Genomic DNA, 13815 nt, shown 5'->3' on the forward strand with positions numbered 1-13815 from the left:
TCACAAATATAAACAATAAATTATAAGAGTGTAAGAAGATAAAATCTGCAACAACGTCAACAATTTTCCCATAAAAATCTAAATGTGTTTTTAATATAAAACAAAAGCACTTGTAAGTATATTAGTATGGCCCCATTTGTATGGAACCTACTACAATTTTGTATATTTGTATATTGGGGTCAGTTTAAAAGATAACTTTTCTGTTTTAGAAATGCTGTCGCAAAATGACATAAATTATTATATAAATTGGCAACATTTATTGGAGCATCCTAATGTATTTGTGATTATTACCATTATCGATATTTTTATTGATGATTAGGAGCAATAAAAAATAACACGTAGGGGAAAGTAATACCTATGTATGTAGTTCTTTAACACTTTAAGTGCTATAAAATAAAAAAAGTAATGAAAACAATTTATTTGATAATTTTAGACTTGAAATTGAGAAAAATATTTGGTTATTCCTCGCCTTAATTTTAAATTTTTATACATACTTAATGGGTTAAATATTACCTCGGAAATAACGCTATTTAAGGCTACATGTATCATAATCATAAAGTAAAATTTTAAATCATAACAAGCATAAGCAAGGATGTAGTTCACTTAAATGTTACATACAAAAATAAGATTCCTCCACACTCAATAATTGTCTCTGCGACCTCACATCCTTTTGTCTTCCGTGCTGCTTGCCAACCAGCCAACCAACCAACCGCGTAAAATATTTTGATTTATGTTAAACATTAAAGAAACATAAAGAAATATCGACAATCGAATAAATAAATGAAAGTAAATATAAACGAATGAAATCAAAAATAAATTTCATTTAAAATTATTTTTGTATTGCTCAGGAATACATATGCTCGTTATACGCCCAAAAGTTTCATAAAAATACCGAAAAAGTAAAATGTGATTTGTTAAAAAATAGATAAATCTTAAAGAAATGTAAATAATAAATAAATAAATTCAATGTCATTTATTTATATGTTACGGCATTCTAAAGAAATATTTCATTTATGTAAGATAAATTCTAATAAAATTTATGCTGTAATTAATAACAAGTATACGACAGGATGTTCTATGAATTTGATTGATGATTGTATTTTTAGGGTTTATTTTTAAAATCGAAATGTAAACATATTCTTGCCATTAACAATTCCTAAATAATAATTACTTTTTGGATTATTGTATACGCAAGACACAGTGGGCACAATTCTAAATGGAAAATTATGTACAAATGAATCATATAGGAGGATATAAGCTTTCAGAAAATTAAACTTATGACCACCTCGCTAAAATATATGGTGATATATAGGATGTCATGGCTTGCAAAACTTTGTACATCTTGTAACTTATACACATATTGACAGATTTCAATAAATTTAACTTTGCTATAAAGAAAATTCTGTTTATTTTTCCAAGTTTCCGTTCAATCAGCTGTCATAGAAAACAGGGCTGCCCATTTAAAGTTCTCCGCCTGTATGCCAATTTAAAGTTCTCCGTGGGTATGGCTATATAGACTCCGCTATCTATAACAATCCAGCATATATATCAGACATCACAAACAAATTGGATCCTCTTTATTTATATATAACGGTTTTAAGTGATATTATAACAGTTATTTTGTGACTTTAAAAATAAAACTCCATCTAAAACAGTTATTATTCAATGTAAAAATAAAAGTTCGCATGAAACTCTTAAAAAAGAGTTTTAAATAGCCATCATAAAAAAACTCATTTGAGGAGTTTTATTTTTCCCGTCGGAAAAAAAATCATTTGAGGAGTTTTATTTTTCCCGTTGGAAAAAAACTCATTTGAGGTGTTTTATTTTTCCCGTCGGTAAAAAACTCATTTGTGGAGTTTTATTTTTCCCGTCGGAAAAAAACTCATTTGTGGATTTTTATTTTTTTCGTCATAAAATAAAAGTAATTTTATGTAAATTGATACCTACAGCTTGGCGCTAGTCAGATCTATACAATTTGTAAAGATTTTAATTTGCTATTATTTGATTCCAATTATTAAATTTTTGTTGTTTTTTTTTAACAAATAAATTATTACATCAGATAAACTCAATAAAGCAAAATACTGAAAAAAAACAAAACATGTAAGAAAGTATGGTCGGTCAAGCCCGACCATATAATACCCTAAACATAGTAAATGAGTAAAAATATTTTTCTTCCGATCACCATGAAATTAAATAGTGTGATTTACGTTTATATAAAAGTTGACTATGTTGAATTTTGTGTATATACCAACATTTTTAAGTGATTTAAGCACGTTAAAGGGATTTTCGGAAGCGTGTCTATATGGGAGCTATGACTAATTATGGACCGATCGTAACAAAATTTGGTGACATGAATTTTGTATATATAGAACTTATTTGGAGCGGAATTTGTGGAGATACATATATAAATTAAACATTTATGACCGATAAAGTCCAATTTCGGGAGGACATTTGTATGGGGGCTAGGTGAAATAATGGACCGATTTCAGCCAGTTTCAATAGGCTTCGTCCTTGGGACGAAAAAATTATATGTACCAAATTTTATCGAAATATCTTCAAAATTGCGACCTGTACTATGTGCACAAAGTTTACATGGGCAGCCAGCCGACCAGCTAGCCAGCCAGACGGACTGACATCGTTTAATCGACTCAGAAAGTGATTCTAAGTCGATCGATATACTTTAAGGTGGGCGTTAGACCAATATTTTTGGGCGTTACACACATCTGCACAAACGCATAATACCCTCCACACTATGGTGGTGTAGGGTATAAAAATAATCGAAAAGAGTTTTATTTTCTGACGGAAAAAATAAAACTCCTCAAATGACTTTTATTTTATGAGGGAAAAAATAAAACTCCTCAAATGAGTTTTATTTTATAACGGCTATTTAAAACTCTTTTTTTAAGAGTTTCATGCGAACTTTTATTTTAACATTGAAAAATAACTGTCAACTATAAAGTTGAGATCATTTTCTTAATATCACGAGAGATTCTTAAAGAGCACCTATACGTATTCGTTGACTTTAACATAGTGATTTTTTTATTTAAAATTTCTGGATAACCGTTATTTACGGTCCCTGGTTCCCACAAGAAGCTTAGATCCTCAATAAACATCTTTCTATTTTGTACTGAAATCTTCACTTCTCTTCAGCTCTTGCCACTGCTATTTACTTCGCCTCAATCTGCCTTCTCCATGTAATAGCAGGGCGTCCCATTCCTCTGTTCCCTTGCGGGTTCCAGTCTATGGCAGTTCTAGTGAACTCGTTTAGCTGACTTCTTAGGGTGTGGCCGATCCTTACTTCAATCGATAGGATTTGTTGCCCTATTTTTTCCCAGAGCTTATGATTAGATATTGTTCTCTGCCAGAATACACGTTGGATCTTCCGAAGACAGCGGTTCACGAATCCATGCATTTTTGTATATCACCAAGTTTTGCAGTCGTACAGAGGGGTAGATTTTACATTGGCATTGTAATTTTCATAAGCAGAGATAAAGAGGGTGATTTCCAAATAGTTTTTAGGTGGCCAAATGTTTGATGTGTCCTTACCCGATCCACGTACGTAGTTAAAATTCTCCCGAGATAGCAGTATTCTCTCAAGATATCAGTATCCAATTTCGGTTGCACATATTGCAAATAATTTCGGGGAGATTACATTCGAGGAGCCGCAGAATAAAATATACTTTTTCGCTAATTTAAAATGTTTAGGAAATTGAGCTTCATTTATTTCGCCCCCTTAAAAAACTGCAGGAACCTGGAAATGGTAACAAGTTTCTTACTATACATCTAACTGCCTAAGTCACCACATTGAATGTTAAGGATTTTAACATCGGAAAAAGAACCATTTGTTAAAAAATAATTAAAAAAGTATGTTTTGTTAAAAACAAAATTAAAAAGTATGTTTTTATGCGTTCTTTTAACGATAATATTTTAAATGAATTAAAAACATTCCTGATCTAATATATAAATAAATTACACATTGAAATTGAGTAATTTTTTTTCGTTTTATCCTAGTGTTTTACGTTTTGTTAAGCACCAATTTTTTTAGAACCCATTTACTTAGTAAAAACATTAACAATATTTTACTAACTTGATTGTTTCTAGAAGATCAACCCAAATATTTTAAAAATACTAAAAAAACCAATTCTTGAATAAATGCGAAAAGTACCTTTTTGTCTTCATGAAATTTATTTCAAACCTTTTGCTGCCAGCGTTATGTTTCGTATGTTCGCCGCGAAATCTGGAGTGGCTGTGAGCCAGTAGATGCCGCAATACCCACAATATCACTCTGCCGTTTTCAAAGGCTCTTTCAAGGATTGTGTCCAGAACTATATTAAATAGAAGTGGTGACAGGACACATCCCTGTCGGACACCTATCCCAACTCACACAGGTTCATTCGGCAATTTTGCCATGTTTTATCCTACAATTGGCATTACACTTTTTATAAGACGTATAAGTTTGAGAGGTATTCTCTTAAATGCCAATGAACTCCAAATCACATCTTGGTTTAGTTTATGGAAGGCCTTCTTGAAGTCTATAAAGCATTAATATACTGGTGAGCGCCACAAATTGTTTCACAAAAACACTTAGGCTGTTTGTGTGGTTGATGGTGGACTTATGGGGTTTAAATCCAGCTTATTCCTGCCTTACCTTCCTTCCTGCTATTACCTTATAAATCACGCATAGTAGAGTAATGCCGCGCCAGTTATTATGGTCGGTGAGTTCGCCCTTTTTTGTGTATTTATTATCACGCCCTCAGCTAGCTCGTTGTCGAGATTTTCGATCTCCCAGAATTTTCTAATTATTGGAAAAATTATTTCAGCATTTTTCGAACTTCAAGCGCTCGGCAGAGATTCCGTCAACACCTGGACATTTGTTTTCTTTGAGACTGATAATTGAATTCACGATCAATGGTGAGACATGCGTAAACAATGTATGGCTCGTCCAAGTGAGACTCACATATGCATTCCCTTCGTAAAGGACAGATATTCTTCGAGAGCATTCGGCTATAGTAATCCGCCAATACCTCAACCTGTTGCTCTTCTGTCGTCGCATGTTCGAGATTCACACCCCTTTGGGGCCTTTGTGATGTCGTATAACCATTCGTGAGTTTCCTCAGATATCTGTACATATCGCTGGTACGATGACTATCTGCTGCGATTTGTGCGTCCTTGCTGATTTCGTCCAGCCATCTTCTTTTGTCCCGACGAGCACTACGTTTCACTTCTCTATCGAGCTCGTTGTAACGTCTCTGAAAGTGTAGTTTAATACTACGAGTTCGAGCTCTAATGAGATCAGATTTTGTGATTTTCCGTAGTTCGATTACTCGCCAGGTTTCATCGGAGATTTATTTTTTTCGCGAACATTCCTTATGTCCGAGAATTTGAGTGGCAGCTACCATAAAAATAGACTTCACCCTTTTCCATTCTGTTAGCTCACCTTCATGGCAAGATCCAACAGTATTTCTCAAGGCTCCGGAATATGCAGCAGCAATTTCACCATCCTTCAGCCTATTTATGTCTAGTTATAAATAGGCTGAAGCATGTCTCCTGTATTGTCGGTATCTCAAATAGCTTGAAGTTTGATATGCATCTCTGTGCCTAAAAGGAATATTGTAGATATTGTTATAAATTCCAAAATATTGGTATTATTCTTTGAAAATACGAAAATTGGATTTGTTATTTGTTTTTTTTAGAAATTGCGAGATTTGCTTAAATTAATAAAATACGTCATAAAATACTAAATGGATTTTATGATTAAAAAGTGCGTTACTAACAATAGATGGCATATCTTGTGAACCGTACAATTTCATCATGATTTAGAATGAAGTGGTCGGGAAGTTTTGCCTAGAGATGCCAAACGGGGAATCCCGTTTGGCATCTCTAGGCAAAATTTTTTAAACCCGGGATTTTTTAAACCCCGAAGCCCGGGATTTTTTAATTTTAAATGCCGGGATTTTCGGGATTTTCCAAATCCCGTTTTCATAAATAAATAGGCGATATTGTCATTTTTGTGTGCCTTTTTTATGCATTTTGACATTCTACATTCCCGAATATCGCAAAGTGATGTTCAGCAAAGTTATTAAGCTTAACTCCTGCTACAATATAGTTAATAAAGGAAAGCGGTATTTTTGGTTTTTTTAGAGTGAGGCTCTGGAAAATCAATTCTTCACATTTTTTTGTAAGTTATCTAACAAAACTCAATTTAAATCCCCTTCAAACGAAATTGATTTCATCTCAGATGAGGAGCTCGAAAAAAATGAAAGTATTTCGATTGCTCAAAGGCTAAAAGATATCTATATATATAAAAATGAAATGGTCCATGTATGTAATGTCATCATGTGAGAACGGCTGGGCGATTTGGCTGATTTTTTTTTATTCGATTCGAAATTTTCAGGAGATGGTTTGTAAAGAAATAAAATTCAAAAATTCCGTGTAAAACTCGAAATTTTTTTTGTTGTAATAAAAAAAGCTCCCTAAAGTATGCAGTACAAAATTTATATATTTTATTTGCAAATAAATAAGAATAGGGTAGCGTTGGTTGGAGAAACTTGAAGAACTTACATTAGTAAATGCTACCGGGCGAAGCCGGGGCGATCAACTAGTTATTAATAAATGTAAAAAACCCAAATAACAATAACGAAACTTGTAAAAGAAAAAGATCACTTTATTTCTGAAGGAACAAGAGGAAAATACTTGCAGATTTTTTATAAGTACAGGCAAATCCCGGTATAACGAACGAAATGTTGTCAGGCCCATTCGTTAAATTGAAAAATTCGTAATATCGAGATGTTTTTTGTTTTAAATTTGGACAACTTTTTCTGTATCGGAATTTAACTAAACGTATGGCGTTTTGATCCCTAGGTTGGATGAGCTGTGTGACATTAGGAGAAATGAATGTCGTCAAAATCGAGGAATGAATATCGTATTAATAAAGCCTTCATTGTAAGGGATTTCGATTCTGAAAATGATTCAACCTGTTGAAAATTAAACTGAGGGATAAACATTAAAAAAAACAAATTTTGAAGATTCGATTTAATTTGTGTGAAGATAATTTACAGGAAACACTTAGTCACGATAAAATTTTTGTTTTATTTTCTTCAAAATGTTGAGAACTTTGTTATTCCATATTTCGTTCATTCATTTAATTTTTTTACTTTTTCTTTCAATGAAACTCTTCTAAGGTTTCCCATATTTAATTCACATGAACACTTGCACAATTATTGCTTGTTTCACAATATTGAATGAAAGATTTCGTTCGCATTCTAAGCGAAAGAAATCTGATTTTGGATGCCCTACCATCATGTTTATGTGAAAGAATCAGTTTTCTTTCGCTTAGAATGCGAACGAAATCTTTCATTCGATATTGTGAAACAACCAATTAAAATCACTATAGAAAAAATTACAGCACCTATTTTTGAAGAGACTAACCATTGAAAACGGTACTGTAACGACTTATTTTCTTATTTTTACATTCTTTATACTTTTGTTTTTTATACTTTCTGTTCGTTATATTGAGCGTACAATATTCGAAAAGTTCGCTATATAAGGTTATCAATGTTAAAAATTTGGTTGTTTGTTTGTTTTTTCTCACCATTCGTTATATCGAGCATACAATTTTTGAAACGTTCGTTATATAAGGTTATATAATGTTACGAATTTGACCGTGCGTTAAATCGGATTTTCGTTAAAGTGAGATTCGTTATACCGGGATTTGCCTGTATTTACAATCGGTTTTGCTAATATGAAAGATGTTTTTCGGCAGCAGCATATGTCGGAAACAAAATTCGTTCCAGAAAGGCAAACGAAACCATAGATAATATTCTTAATATTCTTTTTAGTGTCTAATAAAAATTAATTGCTAAAAAAAAAAATTTACTTTCAATTGTAAAGACATAATAGCTTTGTTCAATAACTAAAAGTTGTTACTAGTTAGTAACAATTGTTACTGGAAAAGCGTTCATTAACTCAAAAAACTTTCAAGTAGAGCAAAAATCAAGAGCGTATAAATTTTAGAGACTATTCTCTCTTTGCAAACTATTACAAGTCATATTTTGAACTCGTAATCGTTAGCAGCTTATATTTCATATGTTTTGTGTTATTATTTATTTATTTTTGTGGTGAAAAAATGTAAAAAAAAAGAATTTAAAAATTTAAATTGAAGAAAATGTGAGTATTTTACATTTTAACAGGAATAAAATAAGAAAATTGTGTGTATAAAACAATTGTTACTGGAAAGCGTTCATTTACTTTTTACTATTTTTGAGAATTTAAGAGAGCAATTTTGTAAATTTTGATTTTATTCTCTCGTTGCAAGTATTTACTGGGAAAGTAAATGAACAGACCTAATTATGTACGTTTCTTTCTTATAATTTTCGGGATTTTAGATTTTCCAAAATTCTTTACCAATTCCCGATCCCCGGGATCTTCAAAAATCAGTCCCGATTAGCATCTCTAGTTTTGCCTCACCCGCTTTATAGTCCAGACCGTGTCCCGTAGAATTCTCTCTCTGGAACACGCTTTACTTTGGAACAGAATATCCGACATTGGCTTGGTTCGTTCTTGACCTCAAAGGATGAATTTTTCTTTTGTGCTCAGAATCCCTATGTTGCCAGAAAGATGGGAAAAGGTCATAGCCAACAATGCCCAATACTTCATATAAGTTTATATTGCATAAATGCTTCAAAATAAAAGATAAAAATTTAAAAAAAATCCCACATTTTTAAGTCATACACCCAAAGTCAAAAACATGAATTTCCAATGTTTTATGGTGGAATTCTTCATTTATTTTGACAACGTTTAGTATGCCAAAGACCCAGGATAACCTTGCGAATTGTAGGTACTTAAAATGTTGTTATTGTATTTAATAATTCTTAAATCATTTCTTATTACACTCAATAGAACATACCTCTAATTTCTTACTCGTAGGCCAAAACATTTTTATTTACATCAGCTTTTAATTTTCCAAATTATTTCAAGCAAAGAGCGGAAATAAAATCTACAACAACTAATACTGTTTAAAAACATGTAGAATGCTTTAAAAACAGAAATAAAATAAAAACCATCTACTGCTGGTACATTGAGTTCATGGTTCTTTGAAATTCCACAACACTTAATGCAGAAAATCAAATAATTTAAATAATCAAAGCCATTGTACATGGAATATTCTCTATAAATTTCAATATTATAAACATTTTTATATAACCTTGTAAAACAGATGCTGTAGGTTTTCCTTTCTGTAACAGAGAAAATTACAAAAAAAACCTGCAAGAAAAATACATACTTAGTGGTAGAAGAAAAAAAGTGAACTTCAATAATTTTATTTCCATGTCATAATACAAACAGACCCTTTTAACTTTTCTACTTGTACGAGTTTCAGTAGAAAGAAGTATTTTCTCAAAGGATGTTTTTCCATTTTTTTCTTCTATTTGTTGGTATGTGATGTAGAGGAGAATATTATATTATTGTGGTTGGCTTTTGTAACTGTTCGGTAGATTGTCAAGGAAAGTTTTAGTAGGCCAATTGTTACCAAATACTATGACGTCATTTATAAGTATTTATTTCTGTTGTTTATTTTTATCTTTTAGAATTTTATGGAAATATGTAAGAGGTTTGTACGAAATTGAGATACTCTTCAGAAGATACTCACCGCAATATTTATACTGAGAAATAGAAATAAAATAAATATTTTTTTATTACTGCTTCTTTGAATGTAATAAATCTGCTACAATTTACTGTAATTATTGTTAACTTTTATTGACTAAAATATATTTTTAAGCTTCTATGAATATTGTATTTTTATTGAACTAAAATATTTTGGAAAACTAATAATGCTATAACCTATAGCCGAATATCGTACGCTGTGGACCAAATTACATCAAGTAACTGCAGTATCACATCTTTATATGATCCTGAATACTGCGAATATTATCACCATAGGACTGAATCTTTTTCAAATTAGGTGCTCAGTGATCGACACAAGGAGATGATGCCGGTTTCGTGACTGAAATTGAGTGATTATATTAGATTTGATTATATTTATGAGTTTCTCTCATGTTGTGTATATGTGGATACCCTATTGCAAAATGTCTTTGTTGATTGGGTGCACCAATAGACTATCAGTCTGGCGATTGTAGGTTCGATTCTCACCAAATACTCTGGATAAGTGTTTATAATAAGCTGGTCTGTCGGTTAACAGAAAATTGGGCCTTTTGGAAAACCGGCTTGTTGGTAATGACAAGAAGATATGGAAGCATCCACGACTTCCTGATAAATTGGATAATTTCATGCTTGTCAACGGAATTTGCAAAGGTAACCAGAGAAATACCAAATATTGAAAAGTTTGACCTTTGACCTTCACGATTTAAAGGTTAACGTTTTCCGATTTTAGTAAAACTTTCAGACCATATTTGAAATTACCAGGATTATAATATTATGGGTAAGTTTTATTTAAAATTTATAACAGTAAGGAAATTGGGCTCATTCGCCTAAATATGGACAAAAAATTAGTTTTTCTTGAAAATCGCAAAATTTAAATCGCAGGTACTGAAAAACTGTAAGAGGTATTGACATAATTTTTTCATATTTTTATTCCCTATTTTGATGTCAATAAACCCCAATGTGATGATTGAAAAAATCTGAAATTTGTTTAACAAAATTTTTAAAAAATTGAAAATGGAGTTTTGAAACAGCCGTTAAAAAAAATTATTTTTTTTGGCCATACCTGCGAATAAGTTAACGGTATCCTACGAAGACTAAAACTCATATACAAGTAAATAGGGACATATTTTAAGTAAAAATGAGCTTTTATTTTAATTTTTCTCGAAATATCATAATTTTTTTCCTACATTTTTTGTTCAAGTGGCCTGAAACACGTTAATGGTCTGGCGAATTTATAATAACTTTAACATTTTTTAATCAAATTTTGTCATTTAGATCTCCTTACAACGACAATTACGTACATATTTCGATTCTTTTGCATTCAATTGCAAAAGTATTTATTTAGTAGCAAACTTTTTTCAAAAACTGAAAAATTTACATTTTTCTCTAATTTTGGCGATAATACAGTTTTTGGGTCATTTTGAACCAAAGGAGATACATGGTTAATTTCCAAAATTTTTTTTTAATGTAATATTTATTAATATAAATAAATCTACATATTTCTAGAAAACAATGCAGAAAGTTAACGAGTTTCACCTATTTATTCCATATTAACAGTAAAATTTTGCATATATCTGAACTTTGACCTCGATGCGCGTCCAGAAATCGTTGCCCGATTTGGCTCAAATTTTCAGCACTTAACATTTAGGCCTAGTGTCACAATATTCCACCCGGCACTCTTCAAAATTTTAACAAAAATTTTTTTCCATACAACTGATTGTCACTCTAATGTAGATATATGCGAAAATATTCGAATCGTTATGTTTTCTTTTAATTTCTTACACTAAACGAATATTTTTCCTTAACAATCCGTCATATTTAAATAAAAAGAATCTTTGGATGATCTTATAATAAATAAAACTTAATATCGTACGTGACATACCGTACGTTTACAGATTTTTCTCTTATAATAAAACAATATACATATCGATGGCTTAATATAAAAAAGGCGTAACTCGATTTTTTGTACTTTACAGTAGAAGGAAAAAACTTAATAAAATCCATAAAATTTTAGACACAAAAAAGTTTTAATGCTATTTTTAATAAAAAGAAACATCATATTTTATTTCCCATTTAAAATTTTTTATTTTTTTATTTCAATGAAGTTATTTAATTTACACTTTTTACATTGATACTTTTGAAAAAAAAAATTAGTTACGCCTTTTTTATATTAAGCCATCGATATATTCTGTAAATATGTATACGTATACAAAAACTACACCATTTTTCATTGAAATTGAGAACATTATACATGATATTGAGAAAATTCCAAATGAAATTCAGAATTTCCATTTTAAATTGAGAAAATTCCAAATGAAATTGCGAATTTCCATTTTAAATTGAGAAAATTCCAAATAATATTGAGAATTTCAATATGAAATTGAGAAAATTCCAAATGAAATTGAGAAATTCCTTTTCAAATTAAGAAAATTCCAATTTAAATTCAGAATTTTCATTTCAAATTGAGAAAATTCCAATTGAAATTGAGAATTTCCATTTGAAATTAAAAAAATTCCAAAAGAAAGTGAGAAAATTTTATTTTACTCTACATAGATAAATATTATAATATACATTAAACAAAAAACATATTGTTACGAAATTGTACTTGAATTCAAATATAACGATTTTAAGGGCTGATTTAAAAGTAGCATAATGTTTTCAAATAACAGTGCTGTAATAGCAACCTGTAACATATATGTGGGCATTATTAAATAAAAGCTTTCAGTTGATTTGATCGTAAGTTGGCAACGCTGTATTCGAATTCGAATATTCAGTTAAAGAACATTGTAGAAAGTACACCACAGATGGCGTATGTATTAGTAAGATCTAGAATATTCCAATTTTGACGGTTAAAGAACAATCTGGAGTGTAGATGGCAGTGTTATAAATAGTGGCAGAGGTTTCAGTCGTGAGTCAGATTATCAGAGACGCTATTTGAATAAACATCAACTGAGTGCCTTAAAGTGTGCTGTATTTTTCAAGTGAATTCGTATATATTATAAAGTGTCTGTATTTCTGAGAATTTATAAACGTGTATAAAAAAAACATTGAGTGACTATTTAATTCTGTTGTTGTACATTTTAAATAAATAAAGAGTTGTTACAATTTTCAAACTACTAAACGGCTTTTATTTGCAATCAAAAGTATCCGGTTTATTTAAATGAAATAAACCAGCGTTTTGAAAAGGTTAAAACATAACAATATGTACACAGTCTTATTGACCAACAGGCATATCTTGCAATTCCAAAACGCTTTGGTGGAATGATGTTGTATGTTGTATAGCTCCACTGCAATCTCCAGTAGTTATACAGGACTTGGAATCGTTAATTAATTATTGATGATATAAAACCTCTGCTCTCCTACACTAGGAGGATTTACGGTTGGTATATTCATCTTTGACATCACAATTTTTTGGATTTTGGAAAAATTATTTCAATAGGGTTAAGCACTGGTGAATAGGGACTCAATGGTAAAAGTGTTGCTGAAGAGTTGTCGAAAATTTCACGTAAACGACTGTGGCAAGGGTCATTGTCACATACCAAAACGAGTTCAGATAACTGATTACCCAACTATTGTTATAAACACTTTTTACCCATTCGTTTGCACTTTCGGCAGTGAACGAACCTCTGCGACTATCCATTTGAATAATGCCTGATGTACCAATTGTACCTATCAGGTGGATGTCGGGGCCACGGGAAGTAGGTATCGAAAGAACTGTTTGGGATCCAACACGAGACCAACCATGTTTTCTATGACAAAATAAATTGAAATTGGTCTCTCTATCCAGACCACATCTTTCCACATCTGATATAATCGTTAAATTTGTTTTTTTTTTTAGTTTATAATGTTTCTCAATTTTATTTAGAATTTTCCCAATTTCATTTGGAACTTTCTCAATTTGCAATGGAATTTCTCAATTTCATTTGGAATTTTCTCAATTTGAAATGGAAATTCTCATTTCATTTGCAATTTTCTCAATTAAAATGGAAATTCTCAATTTTATTTGGAATTTTCTGAATTTAAAATTGAAATTCTCAATTTCATTTGGAATTTTCTCAATTCCAATTTGAAATTCTCAATTTCATTTGGAATTTTCTCAATTTCAATGAAAAATGGTGTAGACAAATTAATAGAAAATATACATGCGGTTTCAATAAA

The 13815-nt window shown here is 30.9% G+C and overlaps 1 protein-coding gene across 1 annotated transcript in view; it reads right to left on the reverse strand.

Annotated features, from left to right (window-relative positions):
* Positions 1-13297, reverse strand: part of LOC135950452 (lectin subunit alpha-like) — a gene marked incomplete at its 3' end in the record, with an annotated part of 63671 nt that extends 50374 nt beyond the window's left edge. The window contains exons 1-2 of the mRNA XM_065499996.1: positions 13223-13297; positions 5025-5249 (exon numbers count right to left, since the gene is read on the reverse strand). Coding sequence (XP_065356068.1) covers positions 5025-5249; positions 13223-13297 — 300 coding nt within the window. The remainder of the gene's footprint in view (positions 1-5024; positions 5250-13222) is intronic.
* Positions 13298-13815: the final 518 nt, after the last annotated feature.

The sequence above is a fragment of the Calliphora vicina genome, chromosome 2 (genome assembly GCF_958450345.1).
Source record: "Calliphora vicina chromosome 2, idCalVici1.1, whole genome shotgun sequence".
Lineage (NCBI taxonomy): Eukaryota > Metazoa > Arthropoda > Insecta > Diptera > Calliphoridae > Calliphora > Calliphora vicina.